Here is a 22,904-nt window from a genome sequence, read left to right as displayed (position 1 = left end):
CATCATCCGTCCGCCATGTGCATATGATTCGTTTTCTCTGATAGTAGACTAAAAAGTGTTTGAATTTAATTCATAAAATGATTGTAGAAATTACCTGATACTTTGGAAGCGGCTGGTCTCAACGGGCAACAGTGTTTTGATGTCGGCGGACCCACTGAAAATACCCTCCAAGTAGACCCAGCGGCGCTGCACGTCGATCCATACGTCGAACAACGCGTTTATACGATTGAGCTTCTCTTCCCAGGTTAGGGCTTCCTCTTCGAATACCTAAGAGAGCACATATTTGTTATTTCATCAGACGGACACGACAACTAACAATTTTGAAGAAAATGATTACTGGAAAAGAATACACCAAGGAGTATTTCAATCCATGGAAATGATTGGTTGCCGCGTGAAAAACGAATTTCTGCGCAATCCAAGCTGTAGGCAATAATATTCAGATCACTGTACCTTGTAATAAGGAGATAGTTTCATAGCAGCGACGCTGTTAATATGCTCCTTCACTTTGTTGAATAGGTCGTCCCAACCACGGATGATCTTACATTTGTTCTGGTAGTTGATCAAATCCAATTCGTAGCTCTGCCATGCTTCGCGAACCTGAAAATAAAATTCAGGTTGATAAAAGTATATAAAATAGATCACATAACTACACAAGTTCGGGCTCAATGTTAAAAGCACGTTAAAAAAAATCACGATATTAATTACGGTTAAAATTTACATAAGATCACAGCATCAAGGCAAAATGTACGATTCCTTCGACAAACGAAGTTCCGTTTAACATCGTAAGGAATAAGTAACAAAACATTGCATTATATACCAAGCTAGGTAAAAGTTACAGATTTTTAAATTGGTATATGCAGTCGGAAAAGCAAGATATATTAGAGTAGTTGAGTAGTTCTATACCTGTTTCAAGAACTCCTCCAAAGCCATCTCTCCCTGGGCGACGGAGACGACATCTTTCACCGTATGCTCGTTATGCAGTAGATCAGCGTCCCACACTTGGCCCAAAGTCAGTTCAGAGAGTGTCCATTCCACTTTGAGCGCGCGACACAGCTGGCGCCAATGACGCTCCTTGAGTGCGTCCGATTTCAACTCCACGATTAGCATGTTAACCTGGTACAAATACGATAATTTTGTTAGTAATCACTAATCATATAAATATGGATAAGGCACTTTCAGTGTCCACTACCAGAATAATAAAATATTTTAGTTACACATAGTTTACAAACATTGCTTCTAATATTACGTTTCAAGTTGTAGTGACTAGTGTACATAGTTAAACTTCTTTTATAAAACCTTATTATTTTGTACTCTTTAGTTTATGATATTTTGACTTGTTTACTTTTGATAGATTTTGTCATTACATTAAAAATATTCACATATTGAACATCGAGTGCGTAATTTTATTACTTTTTCTCCTTTGCACCTTCTCAACTAAAAGTCGGGCAAGCGACCTCGCAATCCCGCGAGGACCTTGCTCACTTCATTGGTGACCCCAACGGCTAAGTACGAAAGTAAAAAAATTAAACGACTTTCGGCATCGCGGGAAAAGAAAATAAGACAACTTCTTATACATGAGGAGCTCGGCGACAGAAAGCCTTCGCAGTTCTACCGCCACCTACTCAATCTTGCTGGTCCGGGAGTACCCGAAGAGTTCCTGCGGAGCATCTGGAGCAGTAGTCTTCCTGCAGGCACCCAAGCCATCGTAGCCTCGCAGTCCAAGACTGGTCTCCCTGAGTTGGCGGAACTAGCCGACAGGATCCACGACGTGGTTGACCATCAGATTCCGTCGTCTTCTGCTGTAGCTGCTCCACCACCGTCTTCGAGTGCCTACCCCGAGATTGCCGCGCTTACTGAGCAGGTACAAAAGCTGACAAGCCAAGTGGAACGACTGTCCCGCCCCAGAGGACGTTCCAGCAATCGCAGTCGCACCCGTCACCGGTCCCTTTCAACCAGGTCGGAATCTAGCTATCGAAGGTTCCCACTATGCTGGTACCATCAGAAATTTGCAGACCGTGCCCGGAAGTGTGTGAAGCCGTGTGACTATCACAAGTCGGAAAACTCACGGGGCAATATGTAATGGCGGCCGAGGATTGCCCGTACCGGTCGCATATTCGTCACCGATCGAAGGTCGAAGGTGCAGTTCTTGGTCGACACCGGAAGCGACCTCTGTGTCTACCCCGATCGGCGATTCCTAGACGACTGGAGAAGACCACCTACGTGTTGTGTGCAGCTAATGGTACACCGATACCTACATACGGGTTTATTAATTTAAATTTAAATCTAGGTTTACGCCGTGACTTTACATGGCGATTTATAATTGCCGATGTTACAAAGGCGATAATAGGCGTGGATTTTTTATCTTTTTATAATTTAGTTATTGATTGCAGGAATCAATGCCTCATCGATAACTATACAAGCCTTTCCGCCCCGGCGTCGCCTGCCCGTCATTGTGGTGATGTGTCTTCGGTAAAGGTGAGTCTCGGTGATTCCGCTTACACACATATACTACGGGACTTTCCCGACATCACTCGTCCACCAGGTATACACCGCACTCCCAAGCACAACACTGTACATCACATACGTACGACACCTGGCCCACCAGTATCATGCTCACCCCGTATATTGGCGCCTGACAAGTTAAAAATCGCTAAGGATGAATTTGATGCCATGATTCAATGTGGCACATGTCGCCCATCTGAATCCCCGTGGTCATCGCCACTCCACCTGGCGCCGAAGAAAGACGACGGTTGGCGCCCCTGTGGGGATTACAGGATGCTGAACGCACGGACCATCCCTGACCAGTATCCCATCCGTCACATACAGGATTTTGCACATAGCCTGTCTGGCTGTACCGTGTTCTCTAAGATTGACTTGGTGAAGGCCTACAATCAGATCCCCGTGAACCCAGAAGACGTCCCGAAGACCGCGATCAAAACGCCGTTCGGTCTTTTCGAATTTCCGTTCATGACGTTCGGACTTCGAAATGCCGGACAGACGTTTCAGCGCTTCGTGGACGAAATGGTCCGGGGTCTGGATTTTACGTACGCATATTTGGACGATTTTTTGGTCTTCTCGAAAGACCAGAAGACCCACGAACTCCACCTTCGCCAACTCTTCACCAGACTTAGGGACTCCGGTATGGTCATCAACAGCTCGAAGTGCATGTTTGGCGTGACGGAGATTGACTTTTTGGGCTACCATATCTCAGCCAAAGGCACAAGACCACTGCCATCCAAGGTCGAGGCAATAAAAGATTTTCCTGTGCCCAAAACGGTCAGAGAGCTACGCAGGTTCCTCGGTATGCTCAACTTTTACCGTAGGTTCGTCCCTGGGGCAGCTAATTTTCAAGTACCCTTAAATAACCTTTTAGTTGGGTCAGTTAAGGGTTCACACCCAGTAAATTTTACCCCCCAGGAGTTCGAGGCATTTCAGAAATGCAAGGACAGTCTTTGTCAAGCAGCATTACATCCTGATTGCAGCGCTAAGTGACTAGTGTACATAGTTAAACTTCTTTTATAAAACCTTATTATTTTGTACTCTTTAGTTTATGATATTTTGACTTGTTTACTTTTTGATAGATTTTGTCATTACATTAAAAATATTCAGCTTGAACATCGAGTGCGTAATTTTATTACTTTTTCTCCTTTGCACCTTCTCAACTAAAAGTCGGGCAAGCGACCACCCTCGCAATCCCGCGAGGACCTTGCTCACTTCAAAGTGTAACTATGGGAGCACAGTGCTTTGTAGTAAAAGTTATTGGTTCTGACTTGGAATATATTATACTTACTTTAGTGTATGACTGCAGCAGTTTACGGACATACTCGTAGCTGTCGTACATGCGCAGACGAGCCGGCAGCTCTTTGAGCTCGTTGAGCATAGCTTCCAGTTGTTGCCTAGAAAATTACAACTTAATGACACACTGTATAAAAAATAACCTAATATGATAATTCAGTTTCATATTATTATTTTTATAATAATATTGTCTAATCAATCTGTCAATCAAAATCACTCGCATATTGCTAAGTACTCACATACGGTTTTGCTCGATAGTTTTACTCCAAATCGAGCAATAACCACCGTGTGGACCGCCAAAACTGACAGCTCGAAGGCTCGCTTCGAGCCGGCTCGATGGAATTAAATATGTCAAATGTGTCATTTCCTTCGATTTGGAGTAAAACTATCGAGCAAAACCGTATGTGAGTACTTAGCATTAGAGTTACTCTACTGTGTACTTATTCTTTACCGTACTCATAATATAGCTTACCTCAGTTTACGTGGTTGCACAGACAACCAGGGCTTCTCACGGATATCATCGATCTGGGTCCATATTTTGCTGAGGGAGGACCAGACACCGCGCAAGTCTTGTAGCTCCTCGAGAGCAACCGTCATGCGTTCGTTGTTAACTGACGTGCCTGTGTGAAAAGTTACATAGATAATACAACAGCATTTTGAACTTCCTTTTATAAAGATTTTTTGCTTACTCCCTTACTAATAAAATATATTATACACAATGGATATGCTATGCAATGTGATATTTTTGCTACGATTCTTACCAGTTTCATGCAACTCCAGCGCTTCCTTAGCTTTAGCAACATTATCCCTCTCGTCCTTGAGGCGAGTGTATCTGGTCTCCATGGTCTGCAGTTTGGCCAAAGCGTCTTCTGGTCTGGTGGAGCCATCAGTGGGCTTGCTGCGCTCCCATTCACCAAGGAACTCGAGCGTACGAGCCTCCACAGCTTTGTCCTCGGCTACGATCTTCTGTTGCAGGGATGCAACCTGGGGAGAACATTTTGATTAGAATGTCTAAAAAACGAAAGCAGAACTTGTAGCATTGAAGAAACAACCAACTTCGTCATTCAAAAGTGGCAAATTTACACTGAATGCTGTAAAAAATTGACAGTAATGTTACTTTAGCCTACGCCGTTTTGCCAAGATTAAAAGCATTTTATTCTTTTCATAATAAAACCGCCCTTTTTAACGTATCAATGAGGACGTAACATTGTATATAACCATAGCGTCTGCATACATAGCGTGGATCTATTTATTAGTAAGGGGAGTCATCCATAACTTACTTGAGTCTGAATAGACGAATCCTTCCTGCGCATGATTTCGTTGAACGCGCTCCATTCTCCTTCGATGTTGTCTACATGAAGCCATTGAGCTGGGAACTGGAATCGTTGTCTTTCCAGAATACGCTGAGCTTCTCTGTAAATGTCGACTTGTTTCTCCCAAGCCAAAACCTCTCGCTTCAGTTGTTGCACGTAGGTGATTAGCGACACTGCATCGCTGGTCGATGCCGCTTCTGTAAAGAAAAATTTAATTTGTATAACGATAGTAGAATAAAACTTGGCTGAAGTTATACACAGCTGGATCCTGTCATAATCAGTTTGATTTCGTTTTGGGTAATTTTTTTTAAAATATTGCAGTCTAAATACACAGCCAGTCTTGCCATAAATGTCTAGTCCAAGTGATTTAATTAAATTGTTACCCTGCTCACTTTACAACTTCTCCAATAATATTTGTGCTGATATGTTTATACATGGTTTATACAGTCACTTATAGGCCTTGTTTACCACTGTTTAAACTTTTATCCCTGCTGTCAAACGGTTAACTATATTTCAACCTTAACACTCGGCAACAAGGCTCAATTTACCGATGGTCTGCTGCTTACTACGTTACGTCGCACTTCAGCGCCACCTCGCTCTGTACGTGCGCAAAGTCGCTAACTTCGACCTTAACACTCGGTAATAAGGATTACCGATGGTCTGCTGCTCCAGCTGCGAGCGGGACTTGGCGAGGCGCGCGTGGAACTGCACCATGTCGCCGCCGAGCAGCGCGCCGAACTTGCCGAGCACCTCCTTGTGCCACGCGTCGTACTTCAGCGCGACCTTGCTCTGTACGCGAGCGAAGTCGATGACCACAGGGCCGTACTCGCGCCGCGTGTCGGACGTGTCGAAAGTTGTACGGGATTTCCTGTGTAAGATTTGCGTTAATGGCGTAGCTGAGTACTAACAATTAACATATCTAAGCTCTGAAAAAGTTATAGCCAGTCAAAAAAGCGAGGAAATTAAAAACTATACCTTTCAAATCAATCTAAGAAAAAAGGGATGACACTACGATGTTGCTACTTTTTAATTTCTTCACTTTTTTGACATACTATACTATAGTAGTTTACTATAGGTACTTTTTTCTATTAGTAGATCCCAAAGATAAAGTTTTATAAATTAAGCACTGTAACTGTGGCATGGCTAAAGGCTTATAATCAAAATTTAAACATATTGATCTAAAAAGTAGTCTTGCAGTTAAAATAATACTATTAAATAATATCAATACGTAAAATATCAAAATATTATGTGTTATAGACTAAAACATAAATATAATATAATGATTAATGACTTACTTGATATCATTGAGACACTTGATCCATAGCGTTATGTCTTCGCCAAGACGTCCGTACAGACTCTCTGGCTGTAGATCCCATAGAGCTTGGTAACTATAACACAGAAAAAAATATAATTTCCACAATCCTTTTAGTTTATACAATAACATTCTATTTCAGAGTAGCACTTATCTAAGTTATTATTGTTCCTGCATAAAGTGCCTTCTTTTTCACACATTCGAGAAACGAGAGAGATAAAGTAAACTTACCGCAGCCATTCGTCGACGTATTCGCGTACTTGCGAGATCTTCTGTTCGATGGCGTCGTATGCCTTCTCGAGCGGCGAGGATCCGCGCGGGAGCTTGGTTAACAAGTTTCTGTACGTAGCGGTCTGAGCGCGGGCCACGCCCACTTGATATCTGTGTATAAAAAAAAATAACCAATAATAATCTTTATCAGCGTTGAAAGTAAATATAGCTTATGACAGGATAGTTACGATTTTGAATTTTAAATTATAAACAGAATTAAGGTTTAAAATAAATTATAATATACTAGCTGTCCCGGCAAACGTTTCTTTGCCATATAAAGTATTTCGCCCGTATTATTTTATTGAAGTGACTAAATAAGTATGTCACCATGGTACCGTCCATCGCTATCCCGTCGCACAAACAATGGTCGCCGTCAGTCTCGAGTTGTAATAATTTAAATAATAAATAAATAATAAAAAGCCCTTTATTCTGTTTATTCTCTTTATTAACACAGTGTGCCTCTCGGCATAGGCCTCCTCCAACGACTTTCACTGCTTTCTGTCTCTTGCAACCCGTCTCCAGTTTGGACCCGCTGTAAGTTTTAGCTCATCTTCCCATCTTTGGTTTTGTCTTCCTCGGTTTCTTCTACCATCCCTTGGGTACCACTCTGTCACCTCTCTGCTCCATTTTCCTTTTGTGTCCCGTAACATGTGGCCAGTCCAACGCCATTTCTGCTGATCGATGCGAGTTAGGATATCAGTGATTCCTGTTTTGGTACGAAGATCGATATTCCTCACTCTATCCTGCCTCCTATGTCCGGTCATACTCCTTTCCATAGCTCTTTGGCACCTAGCGAGCTTAGATCTTAGGACCGCAGTAAGAGCCCAAGTTTCACACCCATAAGTCAGGCTGGGCAGTATGCATGAATTAAATGTTTTTTTCTTTATAGACATGCCTAGTTCTCTCGACTTCATGATTATTATACAGCCAATAGCAATTTTCATATTAGCTTCTTTCGTCATTTGGTCTCTAAAGGATATAACCTGACCAAGGTAAGTATACTCCTTCACATATTGTAATGGTTCATTATCCAAGTTAATGCATGTCTCGGTGCTGTTAGTCATAAGTTTTGTTTTCTTTAGGTTTATTTTAAGCCCAATTTTTGCGCTTTCTCTGTTCAAGGTTGACTTCATTTGCTCTAGTTTAGTTGGATCCTCTTCTAGCAGCACCAAGTCGTCAGCGAATCTAAGGTGACTAAGTTTTTTGCCATTTACATTAATGCCATATTCGTCCCAGTTTAGTCTCCGAAATACACTCTCTAAAGCGGCTGAAAACAATTTTGTGGATAACGGATCCCCCTGCCTTACGCCTCTGTCTACATTAAACTTGTTTCCCAAGGTTTCCATCTGTATTTTGGCTTTGCTACTGCCATAAATCGTTTTAATGACGTTAATATATGTTGCTGGTACGCCTTGTTGTTTCAAGCTGTGCAAAAGGTGAGTGTGGCTTATATTGTCGAATAGGCGTAGTCGATAAAGGCTATATAAATTTGTTTATTGTACTCGGTATACTTTTCCAATATTTGTTTCAGAGTGTGGATATGGTCGATTGTCGAAAATCCTTTTCTAAAACCCGCTTGTTCGACTGGTTGTTGTTCGTCCAGTGTTAGTCGGTCTAGAAGTATCTTTGCGAAAATTTTGTATACGTTTGACATCAAACTGATTGGTCGGTAGTTTTCCATGTCGTCTTTGCTTCCGTTTTTGTGTAATAGAATAATATGGGATTTTGTCCATTGCTCTGGGATTTTACATTGTGTGACTATTTCGTTAAATATTTTAGTGAGGATAGGAGTTATTTCTTCTATAGTACCTTTAAGGAGTTCGTTTACTATTTTGTCTGGTCCGGGTGATTTCTCCGCCTTTTGGCTTTTTATTGCCTTTGCAACTTCGCATTGAAGTATTTCCGGAATTGGTATTGTATCTTCATTGTCTAACTGATTTGCTTCAGTAGAGGTGTCATTATTTTTGATTATTACTTCATCGGCTTGTTTGGCATAGAGCTTGCTGTAAAACTGCGTGGCTACTTCACTGATGGTTTTTCTTCTTGTTGTTGTTGCTGTTTTCTTTTTAAGTCTTGGTATCCACTCTTTCCCAGCATCTCTTAGTTCTTTTAGAGCCTTTCTTACTCCTCCCGTTTTCGTTATGTAGTGTTCCAGAGTTTTTAGTCTTTTAGTTTTCCTGTCCTTTCGTATACTTTGCCTAATTTTTTTACTTATATCAGTTATTGTTTTGATTGTTTCCTTTCGTGGATGACTCGATATTAAGTTTTTACGTTCTTTCAATAGTTTTAAGGTAGAATCACTCAGTTCATATTTGTTGCTTTGTTGAGTTCTGGTCTTATTTGAGAGAAGTCTTTTTTCTACTAGGTTATACTTTTGTGTTGGGTCGAGGGCTTCGCTAGTGATTTGTTTTTTTATTGCGTCAAAATCAATTGTGGCTGCTACGAAGGGAGCTGGTATTTTCTATTTGCCGATGATGTGGTTACGTGAGGTTTTAGTCTGTTTCAGTCGTAGTGAACAGCGCACCATTCTATGGTTTGTATTAAAGTTAAGATTGTTTATGACCGCTGTATCTGTGAATGCTTTTGGGAAATTGCTTATAATGTAATCGATTTCATTCTTAAAAGAGCCGTCCGGAGATATCCAGGTCCATTTGTTTCGTGTATTTTTTTTGAAGATTGAGTTAAGCACCGTTAGATTATTTTCCATGAGGAATTCTACTAGCTTTTGCCCATTACGACTTCTTTTACCATGACCGAACTTGCCTAACACATATTCTTCGCTATTTTGTCTTGCTCCAACTTGTGCGTTGAAATCTCCCATAAGTAAAATATGTTTGTTTGTGTTTCTTGTGATGGCCTGTGACAATTCTTCATAGAAAGATTCCAATACTGTTTCATCAGCTTGTTCGGTTGGTGCGTATGCCTGTATGATGGACCATTGCTTCCTGTATCCTGGTAGATCCAAGTTAAGTAATGCTAGTCTGTCCGAGACTCCGACCAGTTCTACTATGTTTTCCTTTAAATAGTGTTTAATGAGAACCCTTTTGTCCACCTGGTTCTCCTTTTTGGTACAGTATAAATTTTTTATATTCCTCGATTTTCTCACCTGCTCTCCTCATTTCACTAATTCCTAGGATGTCCAGGTTTATTTGGTCTAATGCTTGTTCTAGTTCTAATAGGCTTTCATTTGTTCTTAGAGTTCTAGTGTTCAAAGTTCCGATTTGGAGAGTTTCGCATCTTTTCTTGTTCGTTGAAGGGTGGTGGTCTGACTTCTCACGGGGACCAGCCGGATTGAGACCCTTTCTATTTGTATTTAAATTAGTTGGTTGCTATTGTTTGCCTCCGGAGGCAACGTTTGTTCTTGCGCGGTTCATGTATTGGAATGCGTTAGTTTTGTTTATTTTTGTAGCTGTGTTACTGGTGCCAGATTGGTCATAGTTTTTTGATGGTGTTTTTGATGGAGACCGCTTCCGTTTGTCATTGCCAATTTTCTGGTTTACCCTTTGTTTGACTATAAGTTTATCATATTTGATTATGGCTACATTTCCGTTTTCTTCATTTTCGTTTTCTTCCTTCTGTTTACTTTTTAGTTCTTTTCTCGTTTGCAAGACTTCGGGAGGGTAATCTTCAGTGGCGTAAGTAGGAGTTATAAATTTCTTGTTATTTCGTAGGATGTCGTACTTTCTCCATTCCAGGGTTAGTCTAATCAAGATAGGCCTGGTTTTGTTTATGTTCCTTTTGCCTAGTCTATAGACTTCGCTGATTTCCCATTTGTCGAAGTTGGTGATGTCTGCTTGTTCTGCCATTTTATTAAGGACTTCTAAGACTATGTCCAATAAATCTGTTCTTTTTTGTTCTTTTCATCAATCCCGTGGAGTATTATATTATTTTTCCTATTGCTTTTCTCTAGGTGTTGAACTTTCTGTTTTAACAAGTTCACTTCTTCTTGTAATTTCTTATTTACTTCAAAGAAAGGGTTCAATTTCTCCTCAATCGTAGGTGCCATTGATTTGGCAAAATTTTCCGTTAGAATTGCTGTTTGCTGTTTAAACTCATTCTTTATTTCTTCTATCGTTTCGTTCATCTTTACGCCGATATCTTTTATAAGATCTTCCATTTATTTTTCCATATTTGTTTGTTGGTATCACTTGTTTGAGGATGGCAACTTTTTATTTAGTCTGTGCTGGTTTGTATTTTTATCTTTAGGTTGCCGCTCTGCCTGTCAACTGTCACTGTACCGGAAGTCGTCGGTCTATTTGACGTCTGTAAGCTGTCAATCTGACGCATGAAAGCGTTGACGTGTTGTAGATTCAAACTATACGTATATAATATGCTTTTCGTCCTTATTTCACTGTTTTATGCTCGAAATCACAGGTGAACAGTTAAAACGTATGGCTTATCCTTTTCACGGGTTCTTGCACTGCACTTTTGTTTATAGTTCTTGTGGTTTGCTGAGGTATTTTCATAGATTTTTCAATAAATTACGCACTGAAGTTACGACACGATGTTACTTGACAGAAACGAAAGACATATTACCTGTAATAATTTACTATTATTTATTCAACAAATGCTCTTATTGCAATATAAAAAGTACCCAGTAGCCGATTCTCAGACCCACTGAATATGCAGATAAAATTTGGTTAAAATCAGTAAAGCCGTTTCGGAGGAGTACGCGGCCTAATATTGTGACACGAGAATTTTATATATAAGATTATTATCAAAACGTATAATAAAAGTCATATAAATAAACGTGTGATTTTTTACGTATCTAATTAAATAATTACGTTATAATAATATTATTATATTGTAATGTGTGTGCTATTTTGCATGATTGAATGGGCGGATAGAGGATCTTTGTAATTTAGTCGTAATATGTCAAGACCAACTGAGCCGGACACAACTAATATTGATTTAATATAGCCCGTTCAGATAACGTAGCTCCATTCCACCTATAATTTATCTCTCACATACCGGGTGCTCTGCAGGCGGTGCTGGCTAGTAACAACGGCCTGCCAGGCGAACATCTGGCGCATAAGCTGGAATCGCGCCTCCTCCAACGACGGGAAGAGATACATCTGCTGGTTGGTGATGCGCACCTCGTGGACCACGCGCGCGATCTGTACACACGGAGATAAAAAAAAAATGTGTTCCAATTCGATTTTCAAATATATTTTTAAAATTTGTTTTTCTTTTACGTGTTTAAAGCGGCCCATTCACGGCAGGACTGCCGTGCAGTCCTGCCGTGTGCAAAGACTTGTTATTTGCAATTTGTTAGGCCACAAATGTTATTATTTTATTTTACTTAAAATATGAGTTTTATTTTAAATAAAAAAAAAAAATAAGTTAAGTAAGATGGAATGGCTGTATCATTGTAACTACATGGGCGTGTTAAGACTCACTTAATTAAAATCTTTATAAAGTAATAAGTATGATTTCATGATATTATAGTCAAAGATTTTTACCTGTGGTTCTCCACCGGGTTTGTGCGTAGGTTCTGCCGGGGAGTAGGTGTCCATAGACAGATCGAGCTCATTAGCTTTGCCGAGCAGAGCGGCGGTCCACGCTTCGATCCCGGCCTCCAGACGAGCAGCAAGGCTCTTCTCGACCTAATTGGAAAAAGAAAGAATATCATTTTATTGGAACAAAACTAAATTGACCGTTTTTAAATTTTTTTAAGTCCATTAAATACATCTTTGTTCGTTGTGACATTATGTCACTTTTCAAAATTTTATTATTATTATTATTATTTTTTTTTTTTTTGGTAGCCAGTTTTATAAATTGTAACTAGCTGTTGCCCGCGACTTCGTCCGCGTGGACTTCAGTTTATAGCGCGCGATGTCAACAAAATTGGTGTCAAAAGCTTTTATAAAAAAAACCCTGGTACCCCTTAAATCAAAACAGCTGTGCAGTGTGCACATAATATTTCATTTTTTAAAATTAAACTTTATATATTATTAATTATGCCAAATTTTAAAGCTTATTTAGCCCCCCAATTACACAACTTTACCCACATACTATTTATCATTGATAGGTTTAAGGTTACGTCACTGTATATAATATAAAGTACTGACTTATTAAATAACGTAAAAAAGAAATAACAATCGAAAAAAAAAACGAAACTCCAATATATGATGATACCACCTCTTATAGAAATATGTTGGGCAAGCGTTAGCGCGATGTAAGAGACGCACGGCGCCATCTAGTATGAATTTTTGGAACTAACTTAATTTGAACAAATTTTCGTATTTTCACCCCCTTACAACCCTTTTTTCCAGTAAAAAAGTAGCCTATGTCCTTTCTCAGGCTTTAGACTATTTGTATACAAAATTTCATTACAATCGGTTCGGTAGTTTTGGCGTGAAAGCGAGACAGACAGACAGACAGACAGACAGACAGAGATACTTTCGCATTTATAATATTAGTATAGATTGTTAATTTTTTTACATGTATTCTGCTTTTATAGTTTGATACGAAACGTAAAAGTCATTTGAACGAACCAAAATGGCCGAGTTCCATTAAAAGCAACCTCTAGACCTAAGCAGTAAACACCCAAGCTCTGACCTATCAATTTAAAGTTCCTCACCTCCTCATCAAGCCGCTGCACCCATAGATGTAGATTGCTGTACTGCCTCAAAGACAGGTCGTCAATAGCCCGTTGCAGACGGCTCAGAATGTCCGCTAGACTCTGCGCGGAGTACGGGCACGTCTCGAGCGAACGAGCGTCGACGGATATCTGTTCTTCTACCGCTAGGAGATCTTCCACCTGACGTGTTATAATGTTTTTTTAAGTATGTAACTAAAAAGTGTTACTTACAGAAAATGAACACTCACGTTACAGCATTTATATTCGGTTTTCGCAGAGGAAAATTTAATGTAAGTATGTAAATATCTCATTCAGTCATTTCGTCATGTTCAAAATTGTCCCAAAATAAAGAGCGAACTCATAGGTGCATTTTGTCAAACTAGTGTTTGCATTTATTTTTATTGGAGAAATGTAAGATGTAAAAGAAAACACAAAAAGTTTCATTTATCATTATCATCATACTTCAGTAATTTTACTATTATTTGCTATAAATACCAACACTAAAATAATAAATCGATAACAAAGTTTTATTTTACCTTCTCTTGGAATAGTAGTACCACTTCGCTCAGCTTTTGCACGTACGGATCGAGTTTATAGGACTCCCAAACGAGCGCCATTCCTTCGGATACTTGGAACAGTACGTCGCGACGCAAGCCCGCCACCAGTGGTATTATGGACGCCTTGTCTCGGATCTGAAAACGTTAATTACAGTATGAGACCTACATAGTGACGTCATTGTTGCACTAATGTAGACGGTGTTACGTTAGAAGGGCAATAATATTCTTTTTCATAAAAACATTTACCAATGGGGATTGTCAATTTTTTTTTAATTTTGCTCATTACAAAAACATTTCGAGGAATAAGGTCAGTGATCGTTTTTCTGTATATAAACGAAAAAAATACCCATTAGTTACTTATATTTTTGAACAAATATGTTTAACCTTTGTTTGACCTTCAATGGCGTTAAATTAGCAATAAATTCGACCAACATTACGTTTCGAACTTTTGGTAGGCTTCTCGTATCAGCTTTCATCTAATGAGAACTTGCATTTGACGAACCAGCCATTATAAATAAGATTGAAAGGAAAAAACATACTGCAGAGGTCAATTATTGGCCGCCGATGATGACGTCAGAGCGGAACTTTAAAAATTTATTGAGAAAAAACTAGCCAATGAATTTCAAAATTATTTAATTTATATTCTTAAAATACCCTATTTTAACGAAAAAAAAATATAAAAAGTACATGTGATTTTTTTTGGACAATGCCCATTACCATACGCTAATACGAATGCCATGTCTGCCACTGTCTGTAAAGTGGCTTTTGCAGTATAACAGACAAAGGCTACAAAATAGATTTGCATAGGCATAAGGTAAACATTGTTATTAATAAGGGAGTGCCTCCGCTGCCGGCGCCGACTGCCAAAAATATCAGTAATGGGAACCGGCGGTAAGTATACTGCCGGCAGCCGAGATATAAAACAACGGCTGCCGGCGCCGGCACTCAAAATGGGAACCGGTGAAAATGCGTAAAACGCTAGGTTCCAGTGCCGGTAAAGAAATATAACCTCAAATATTCGACTTTTTAACCGACTTCCAAAGGTGGAGGTTATATCATGTTCGGCTGTGGATATTTTAGTTTTTTGTGATGCATTTTGATCAAATGCTACCAAAAAGTAAGATTTTGCACTACAGTATACCACGGTTCCGAAGGTACTGAACAGAATTCGGACTCCTTATACAATAATACTATGTTTGAGAGTTTCAGCGCAAAGGTACTTATATGTTTCTATGCAGAATGCAGATCACATTAATCATCATCATCATCACTACCATAAAAAATATGCATTCTCACATTATGACCTTATTGGTACTTTCATTGACATAAGAAACTAGGTCTAGGTAGGGGCTAACTAGGTATAGGTCTTTGGTACTTTTCATAGTCCTTTAGCTCAAGACCCTAAAGTTAATATACCTAGCGGCTCAAGACTGAATATTATGTGTTTGATAATTATTATGACATATTTTGACTAACGATGTTTGCCGAATAGGCGCCGGCAGACATCGCGTGACTTCGGCAAATTTCGGAATACGGCGCCGGCAGCCAGTTTGGCAACCGGCGCCGGCAGCGGAGGAATTCCCTTGATAAAGCTATGCTAAAAAGGCCCCATCTTAAAACAAAAATGATTGCCTTATTTTACATTTTTACGCTATGTTACCTGACTCATGATTGTAATTCTAAATTTCTTCTAATAAATACATCAAAACATCAATATCAAAATGAATAACAGATACACAAAAAATTTAACAGATGATTAAAAAACAAAAGCTAAAAGCATCTCCTTGAAATAAATAAAACTATATCATACAAACAAAACTTAATATTTACGCCACTTTCACTTTTGAAGACAGCAACTATGAATAATGAATATACTCTATCTCCAAAAATGAGTACCATGGCTAATATTTCAACATGAATTATAAAGCTGAAACCAAACGACATAAGCCCGCCCTATCGGCAAACATGCAGCTTACAAATTAACTACCTTAGTATGGTTCCTATTATTTAGCTGCATAAATTAGAATTTGCATTAGTGATGTCATATTAAATCCACGTTACGTGAATCATGTTGAACTAGTGTTTGTCTAATTCTAGAATTTTCGTGCTGTGGAGTGTAGTGGCAAAACAGTGTCTGATCAGACGTGGCAATAGTTCTAAGACCTGCTTTTATACATTGTGCATTGACACGTCTTTAGTTGAGGAAGCCAAACCTTCTGATAAGATATACAAAAGATATACAATTTATAGTTGAACTGTATTTAGTTTCAATGTTTTAACACGTCATGTTACTACAAACAGTATATTGTGCTTCACAGAAGACTTGACTCAAAGATCAGACAATGTTTCGCAAATTGTAAACTTATTTATTAACAAAACATACCTTCTCGAGAGTACGCTCATAAGTACGGACGCTTTCGATGAGCGAGATAGCGAATGGGTATAGCTGGTTGGCTTGATGCGCTTTGTTCACAATAGCAAGGGGTACTCTGAAAATAAAAAAAATATGAATTTCAATAACATAACTGTTAATATCTTATTAAAAAAATGTTTTTCTTATGAGTATATTCCTATATTGCATTTTCAGTGCGTCTGTGTAAGTTGATATAATCTGCTTTAGCAATAAAATTGGGCGATATAAAAAGGCGAGAAGTCACTAGTCTATGCAGCCTATGGGCGGTTCTATGGCGTCCTAGAATGGCATGCAGATTATAATGCGACTCAGTGGCGAAGTATGCTTAAGTATATTTGAAACGTGAATTAGTTTATTCAGAAGGGCTTGTTTGTGCGAAGCGTTGCCGTAGTTGAAACACTCAACGTTGAGCATTATGCCGCATAATGCGCTCTAGTGCTGCTATTGCTATTAAAACTTACAATATATATCTATCTTTTTTCTTACCTGAAGCCCAAATTCTTCAGATTGCGGACCTCCTTGTACAGAGTAATGATCTCCGGTAAGAAGTTGACTTTCAGTTTGAGTATAGACGAGTTCTTGCTGGAGCGGGCGCGCACAGACTCGATAGCGAATATACGTCCCGATACGCCTAAGTTACGTTGCTGTACCTATATCGGACAGTAAATAATCATTAGCTCAACAAATATAGTACCGATCGTCAGTGGCGGCGTAGCATAGTTTGGCACCTGGGGCGGCTTTCTATTAAGGGGGCGACTAACCCAAAATTGTCGATTTTATAATTCATTTTTATACTTGAAAATAAGCCCTGAACTGATTCGTTTTTTAAACATAGATTTCCAAGAATTTGATCTGAACGAAAACATGTTATGTTAAAATGAAAAAATCACAAAAATGCATATAATTTTCACGAATTTTTCATATATTGCCGTAACCGTGCATTAAACAAAGTTAATATTTTAACACATTGTATTAAACTCTATCATTGAGACACTGACCTGGCGGATTTTTAAAATGTTGTATATTTATCGAGTTATTAAGAAAAAAAACTAACTTGGCAATGATTCTGCGTCCTCCTTTTTCACCTGGTATATGAAAGACGGGCGTAAATGTGAAGAGAGAAGGACGATGTTTGATTTTTTGCATTAATCGCCCTCTTAAGCACCCTCAAAATTATAACACCCCTCTTTTTTGTCGGGGCTTAATAAAATGACAAATACTAAACGTGCTTACAAAAATATCTTAAACTGAGCGCAGGCGCCTTGAAACTGTTATACTCAGTTTCGATAATTCGCTTCGATGCGATTCGACTCGGCGCTAGAGTACTCTATAAATTGACCCTAAGCTGCGCGAGTGAGTTGTCACCCCTTGGTACTTGGTACCCGGGGCGGACCGCCCCCGCCGCCCCCCCTTTACGCCGCCAGTGCCGATCGTATGTCTTTTCTACAGTCTCAGCATGACCACGGTGGAAATGCATTAGAATAAAAATGCTTACAGATACCGCATGTGTATGTATGTACTTCGCGTGCCATCACACGTTCCCCAACGACGAGCAACACTCGTCTTTCGAAAGTCTATTCTTTAGTCTGCGCTCCACCGTTATCGGAATCAGACGTCACGGAATTTAAAAAATGCCTAATTGTGCCGTATTGAGCTGTAGAAATTCGAATAGAAACGTTGGCATAGATAATGGACACGTTTCTTATCATCGGTACGTCACAGTAGGAAAAAAGTGGCACGCTCGTTTTCATACAAATTGAGGGACATGCGGTATATACCTTGATCTATGTCTGTGGATTTTATTAATCTTTGTCTATTTTTCCAGAGAATAAATTCTTTCAATGTTGCACAGAGCTACTATTTATGATCAACGGTCGATTAAAAATAAAACACTTTGGATCAAGTATATAAGTAGATGATAGATAAAATTACCTTACGAGCCCAATCCTCAAAGACTTCCTGAGTGTCCAACTTTAAACGGAAGCTGTCACCATCCGCTTTCAGTTTCTGACCCTCTATATGATTTTCCCAGCCTTTACCTGGAATAAAAATCTAAACTTAACAACTCCGTCCCTATCAAATCTATTAACACCTTAACACCTCAAATTTAAGAATTGGACCAGCACTTTCGGCACTACGACAAAACAAATATACAAAATAATAAGAACACAAAACAAGCTGACAACTTACTTTTCGCTTCGTCGTAGGCGAACGGCGAAAAATATGTCAAAAGTTTGGTTGTCATATTTTATTTGCTTACCTAGCACATCTTCGACTCGTTTCAAATACGCAGTAAGTTGGTGGTCGATCTGTTTAGCCCAAATGATGGAGCCAGCGACTGGTGGTAGATCGCGCACGAGCGAGAGGCGGCTGCATTTCGACTGCGGATATTGAACCTGAGAGAAAAATACACTTTTTCTCACTTTTTATATTTTAATATTTTACAAAGCATTCAGTGGCATCTAAAATGAGTTACAATAAAAGTTGAAAAGATCCTTAATATAATAACTTTCAATGTAGGAATAAAAGTGGAAGTTGTAATCACTTGGACTCCCTCATACACACATTTAATATAACTAGTAGCATTAGAATGCAGCACCTGATGAGGCTGCATACGCGGGTGATGATTCAAGCGCGTTAAACTTGACTCTAAATTGAGTAAGTTTGATGTCAAGGATGTGGCCGAGTACTCCACTGTATCAGTATTTTATTCGTAACTTATGCTACTATACTGGCATCTTAGTTCTACTGACCTTGAACTTCTCATGCAGCGCCTCAATATCGTCCTTTACGCGTTGTATGAGTTGCGTCTGGTACTCGCGTATGGCGCCGCGTATATGCGGTCTGACGAACAGCGCGTTGAACCGCGAGAATATGCGGAACATCTCGTTCGCGTTCTTCGCCGTGCCGAGCTGATCACGCAGGTGGGCCGTGATGCGAGTCTCCACGCGGTCTAGAAGAGATCGTAATTGAAATTAGTAACCAATGATGGGTGTTTAGGTAAATAAATAAGCCATAATTAAAATTAAATATAATCCAAAAAAAGTTTTACGAAACGACAAGATAGGTTTGTTTAGGTTTACTTGCACCAGTCTGTGATATTTTATAACTTTGTCATATTAGGAAAGGCAAGAATCTGTCTTGATTTAATTGGGGGTTACTTCAACTTAGACTAGTGCAAGCGAACCTTAAGCCTTGCTAGTTATTATTTATAAGTTATAGCAAGTAAGACCTTAATAAGTACTTACTCTAGAATGCTTTTCTAAGATTTAAATCCATGTTAATGTGCTGAAACGCACGCTTCGGTGCAAGTTTTTTATGAAATTATCTATGCTGTAAACAAGTTGCAATATTCACCAATTCTATCCTCATATCTCCGTACAGCCGCCTCCCAGGCGTCGCAGCCCTCGCGCGAGATGTCCAGACAGTCCACCTCCTTCACGTTCTCGTACGCGAGGTTGACTTCCGCGATGGCGTTAGCGTCGGCGGCGTCCATCGGCAGGGAGTGAGGCTGGGTCGGCTCGCCGGCGCCTGCGTCGGCTGCCGGCGCGGCGCGGGGCCGCAGCACCTAGACGATTAAAAATATATCAATAATAAAAATAAATTATAATTTAGAAATTCTTATAACTTACTGCTAAAAAGGACGACAGTAATAATCTGTAATCGGTGTACTAAAGACTGTTTTTATATCCAAAGAAATTTTGCTCCAACCAACTGCTAATTATTATAGTAGTTGATTGCTGCATTAGCTATAATTAGTAAATGTTCCGGTCTCGGGTATTCATTGTCCACAATGTTACTGTCAGGCACACAGGCTCACCATTTAACCGTTTTACAACAAATTAGGCATTTGAAATATATGTCATCTGTTGTAAGTTATTCCAATTTGAGTGCCTGTCCAAATAGTCGAATGGCTAAAAAGGTCCTTTGTGAGCAGTGTTGTCACACCTAATTTTAGAAAATCAGTAGATTTCATGCCAAAAATTGGTAGAATTAGGTAGATGTTGAAACCAAAAATTGGTAGATCTACCACCCTCATATCAGCAAAAATTTTTTAGCAATTTCTGTTCAATATTGCTTTCAAATTCATTATTTTCATGGCATTGTCACATATTGAATCTCCGGTAGGAGTATTAGTGTTCTGTGGAATGCAAGTACTACGTACAGTGTACACGTATTAAGTAAGTACATAATATTATTAATTATTACGTATTAAATATTTTATTGCTTAGTTTTTAACAAAATTGCTTTCAATGTGATTGAACCGTGTAAATCCGCCTTTTCGTTCCAAAATGTTAAATGTTCCGGTTCGCGAAAAAAACAATTAATGTATTGTTGTCACCACTCTTGTAAAGTTTCGGACCGTTTACAGACTAATCTGCGTTCCAAAAGTGAGCGAACGGCTCAGAGCAGCTGCAGCTCGTGTAGTAGCGTTCTGTTTTTGTTTTTAAATGATAATTGCTGAAGGAAGTATTGTACCAAGACGACTTGGATACCATTTTGGTACAATTTATACCAAAATGGTATCTGAGGAGTCTGTAACGTTTATTATTTGTGCGTGAACAATGATATGTCGAAAAATAGGTAGATTTGATACCGAAGTTGGTAGATAGGTAGAAGGGCGGTGAAATAGGTAGATCTACCATAAAGTTGGTAGATGTGACAACACTGTTTGTGAGCTACTCACTCTCAGCATGACGGTCCGCAGCTGCTCGTGGTGTCGTCGGAAGCGGCGCATGTGCTCCATGCGCGCCTGCAGCCGCTTGTGCGACGGCGACACGCGCCACACCATCTTAAGGTGCTCGTCACGCTTCTTCTTCACTATATCTCTGTGAAAGGTTACTATGCCAATTAAAAAAAAAAGGGGTCATGCCATCATTTAAAAAAAAGACAACTCATTAAAAAAAGTTTTAGGTCTACCAGGATCTGATGGCAAAAGGTGAGAAAAGAAATTGACTCTAGCAATACCAGGATAATTTGACATGGGAGAACCATGATTCGGCACGAATGGGCCGGCTCGACCGGAGAAATCACCACGGGCTCACAGAAAACCGGCGTGAAACAGCGCTTGCGCTGTGTTTCGCCAAGTGAGTGAGTTTACCGGAGGCCCAATCCCCTACCCTTTTCCCTTCCCTCTCCTATTTCCTTTCCTACCCTCCCCTATTCCCTCTTAAAAGGCCGGCAACATACCTGCAGCTTTTCTGATGCTGCAAGTGTCCATGGGCAACGGAAGTTGCTTTCCATCAGATGAGCTGTTTGCTTGTTTGCCCCCTTATTTCATAAAAAAAAAAAACATTTTGATCCTTTTTTGTCCCTATAGCGGCTGATTCTGAAAATCTGCCATCCAAATTTGCCATCAGGTCCTGGTAGACCTTTAACTTTTATTAATAGGCACTGTCATGCCTATTCATTCCGTTACTTCATTTTGATATATTACTTTTGTACGTTCATAGTTCCTTAATTTTAGGTATTTTTTATTGACTTAATTTTTTCAAAATCTAAGCTAACCTTGTACCAATTTTTTGCTACTACAATTATAGCTACCACCACATATAGGGTTGCCAGGTCGCTAAACCGAAAAGCCGGACAAAGCAGCTAACTTGGCCGTACATTTTTACAAAAAAGTCCTGCTATCGAGTACTTAGAATCTTAGAAATTTTATTAGGTGTAAAACTGTCTACAATTAGTAGGATTTTCATATAAAGTTATTGATTCAAAGGTCTACAAAAGCCGGACTCCTCTTAATTTTGGCTGTACACACAATCAAAGAACCTGACTGTATCCGGCTTTATCTGGACGCCTGGCAACCCTAACCACATAGTATTTTTAAAATAATAATATTTACCGCAACAGGCCTTGGAGTTTCTCATATTCGTCATCCCAACATGAGAACACCTCAAAGCACTGGGTCATTACTTTCTCAAAATCATCAAATGGAATATGCATCAACCTTCTTGTGCCCAGTACCTAAAAAAAATTAAAGTTTAAGAAAATATCATCACCAGCAAAATATACTACATAAAAACCATCAAATACGTCACCGTAATATGTTTGATGGAGCAGAGAGAGAGAGACTGATGGTCTGAAATTTATTTATTTTCATTTGTTAAAGAAATGAAAAAAAAAAAGGTAAAATTACCTTCAAAAGTTGTTGTCCCAAATCGCGAGATATAGCTTCAACCAGACGCAACCCTCGTTGTATAGGATATTTGGTTGACCGGATCTTTCGGAGATGTGAGAAGATTTGTTGGACTGCCAAACTGTAACAATAAAAAAAAAAGTTAAATAATCGGCCAAGTGCGAGTCGGACTCGCGCACGAAGGGTTCCGTACCATTATACAGAAAAAATTGTTAATTAGTTTTTATTTTATTTAAGTATTATTATTAATTATTAATTAATTAATAATATAGTTTTAGGTCTTTGTGAAAATTTCAAGTGCCTACCAATTGCCATTATTGATATCGAGCAAAATAGGCCAAAAAATCATGTTTGTTGTATGGGAGCCCCCCTTAAATATTATTTTGTTTTTAGTATTTGTTGTTATAGCGGCAACAGATATACACAATCTGTTAAAATTTCAGATGTCTAGCTATAGCGGTTCTTGAGTTACAGCCTGGCGACAGACAGACAGATAGACAGACAACAAAGTCTTAGTAATAG

The 22,904-nt window shown here is 39.3% G+C and overlaps 1 protein-coding gene across 7 annotated transcripts in view; it reads right to left on the bottom strand.

Annotated features, from left to right (window-relative positions):
• The window catches only part of LOC121734140 (dynein heavy chain, cytoplasmic), a 67,331-nt gene that overhangs the window by 41,726 nt on the left and 2,701 nt on the right, over nucleotides 1-22,904 (bottom strand). For 4 of the 7 annotated variants that reach the window (XM_042124567.1, XM_042124566.1, XM_042124570.1 and 1 more), the window contains exons 7-30: nucleotides 22,383-22,503; nucleotides 22,089-22,210; nucleotides 20,931-21,072; nucleotides 19,601-19,811; nucleotides 18,997-19,196; nucleotides 18,504-18,639; nucleotides 18,176-18,282; nucleotides 16,730-16,893; nucleotides 16,214-16,319; nucleotides 15,818-15,841; nucleotides 13,810-13,965; nucleotides 13,274-13,453; nucleotides 12,153-12,296; nucleotides 11,662-11,807; nucleotides 6,652-6,801; nucleotides 6,404-6,496; nucleotides 5,762-5,976; nucleotides 5,076-5,305; nucleotides 4,557-4,779; nucleotides 4,268-4,415; nucleotides 3,791-3,896; nucleotides 904-1,113; nucleotides 451-597; nucleotides 95-267 (exon numbers count right to left, since the gene is read on the bottom strand). In XM_042124567.1, the coding sequence (XP_041980501.1) occupies nucleotides 95-267; nucleotides 451-597; nucleotides 904-1,113; nucleotides 3,791-3,896; nucleotides 4,268-4,415; nucleotides 4,557-4,779; nucleotides 5,076-5,305; nucleotides 5,762-5,976; nucleotides 6,404-6,496; nucleotides 6,652-6,801; nucleotides 11,662-11,807; nucleotides 12,153-12,296; nucleotides 13,274-13,453; nucleotides 13,810-13,965; nucleotides 15,818-15,841; nucleotides 16,214-16,319; nucleotides 16,730-16,893; nucleotides 18,176-18,282; nucleotides 18,504-18,639; nucleotides 18,997-19,196; nucleotides 19,601-19,811; nucleotides 20,931-21,072; nucleotides 22,089-22,210; nucleotides 22,383-22,503 (3,654 nt within the window). The remainder of the gene's footprint in view (nucleotides 1-94; nucleotides 268-450; nucleotides 598-903; nucleotides 1,114-3,790; nucleotides 3,897-4,267; nucleotides 4,416-4,556; nucleotides 4,780-5,075; nucleotides 5,306-5,761; nucleotides 5,977-6,403; nucleotides 6,497-6,651; nucleotides 6,802-11,661; nucleotides 11,808-12,152; nucleotides 12,297-13,273; nucleotides 13,454-13,809; nucleotides 13,966-15,817; nucleotides 15,842-16,213; nucleotides 16,320-16,729; nucleotides 16,894-18,175; nucleotides 18,283-18,503; nucleotides 18,640-18,996; nucleotides 19,197-19,600; nucleotides 19,812-20,930; nucleotides 21,073-22,088; nucleotides 22,211-22,382; nucleotides 22,504-22,904) is intronic. The other 3 variants (XM_042124568.1, XM_042124572.1, XM_042124571.1) reach the window with 1 other exon arrangement.

The sequence above is a fragment of the Aricia agestis genome, chromosome 15 (genome assembly GCF_905147365.1).
Source record: "Aricia agestis chromosome 15, ilAriAges1.1, whole genome shotgun sequence".
NCBI lineage: Eukaryota > Metazoa > Arthropoda > Insecta > Lepidoptera > Lycaenidae > Aricia > Aricia agestis.
This window is presented reverse-complemented; position numbering and strand designations above follow the sequence as displayed.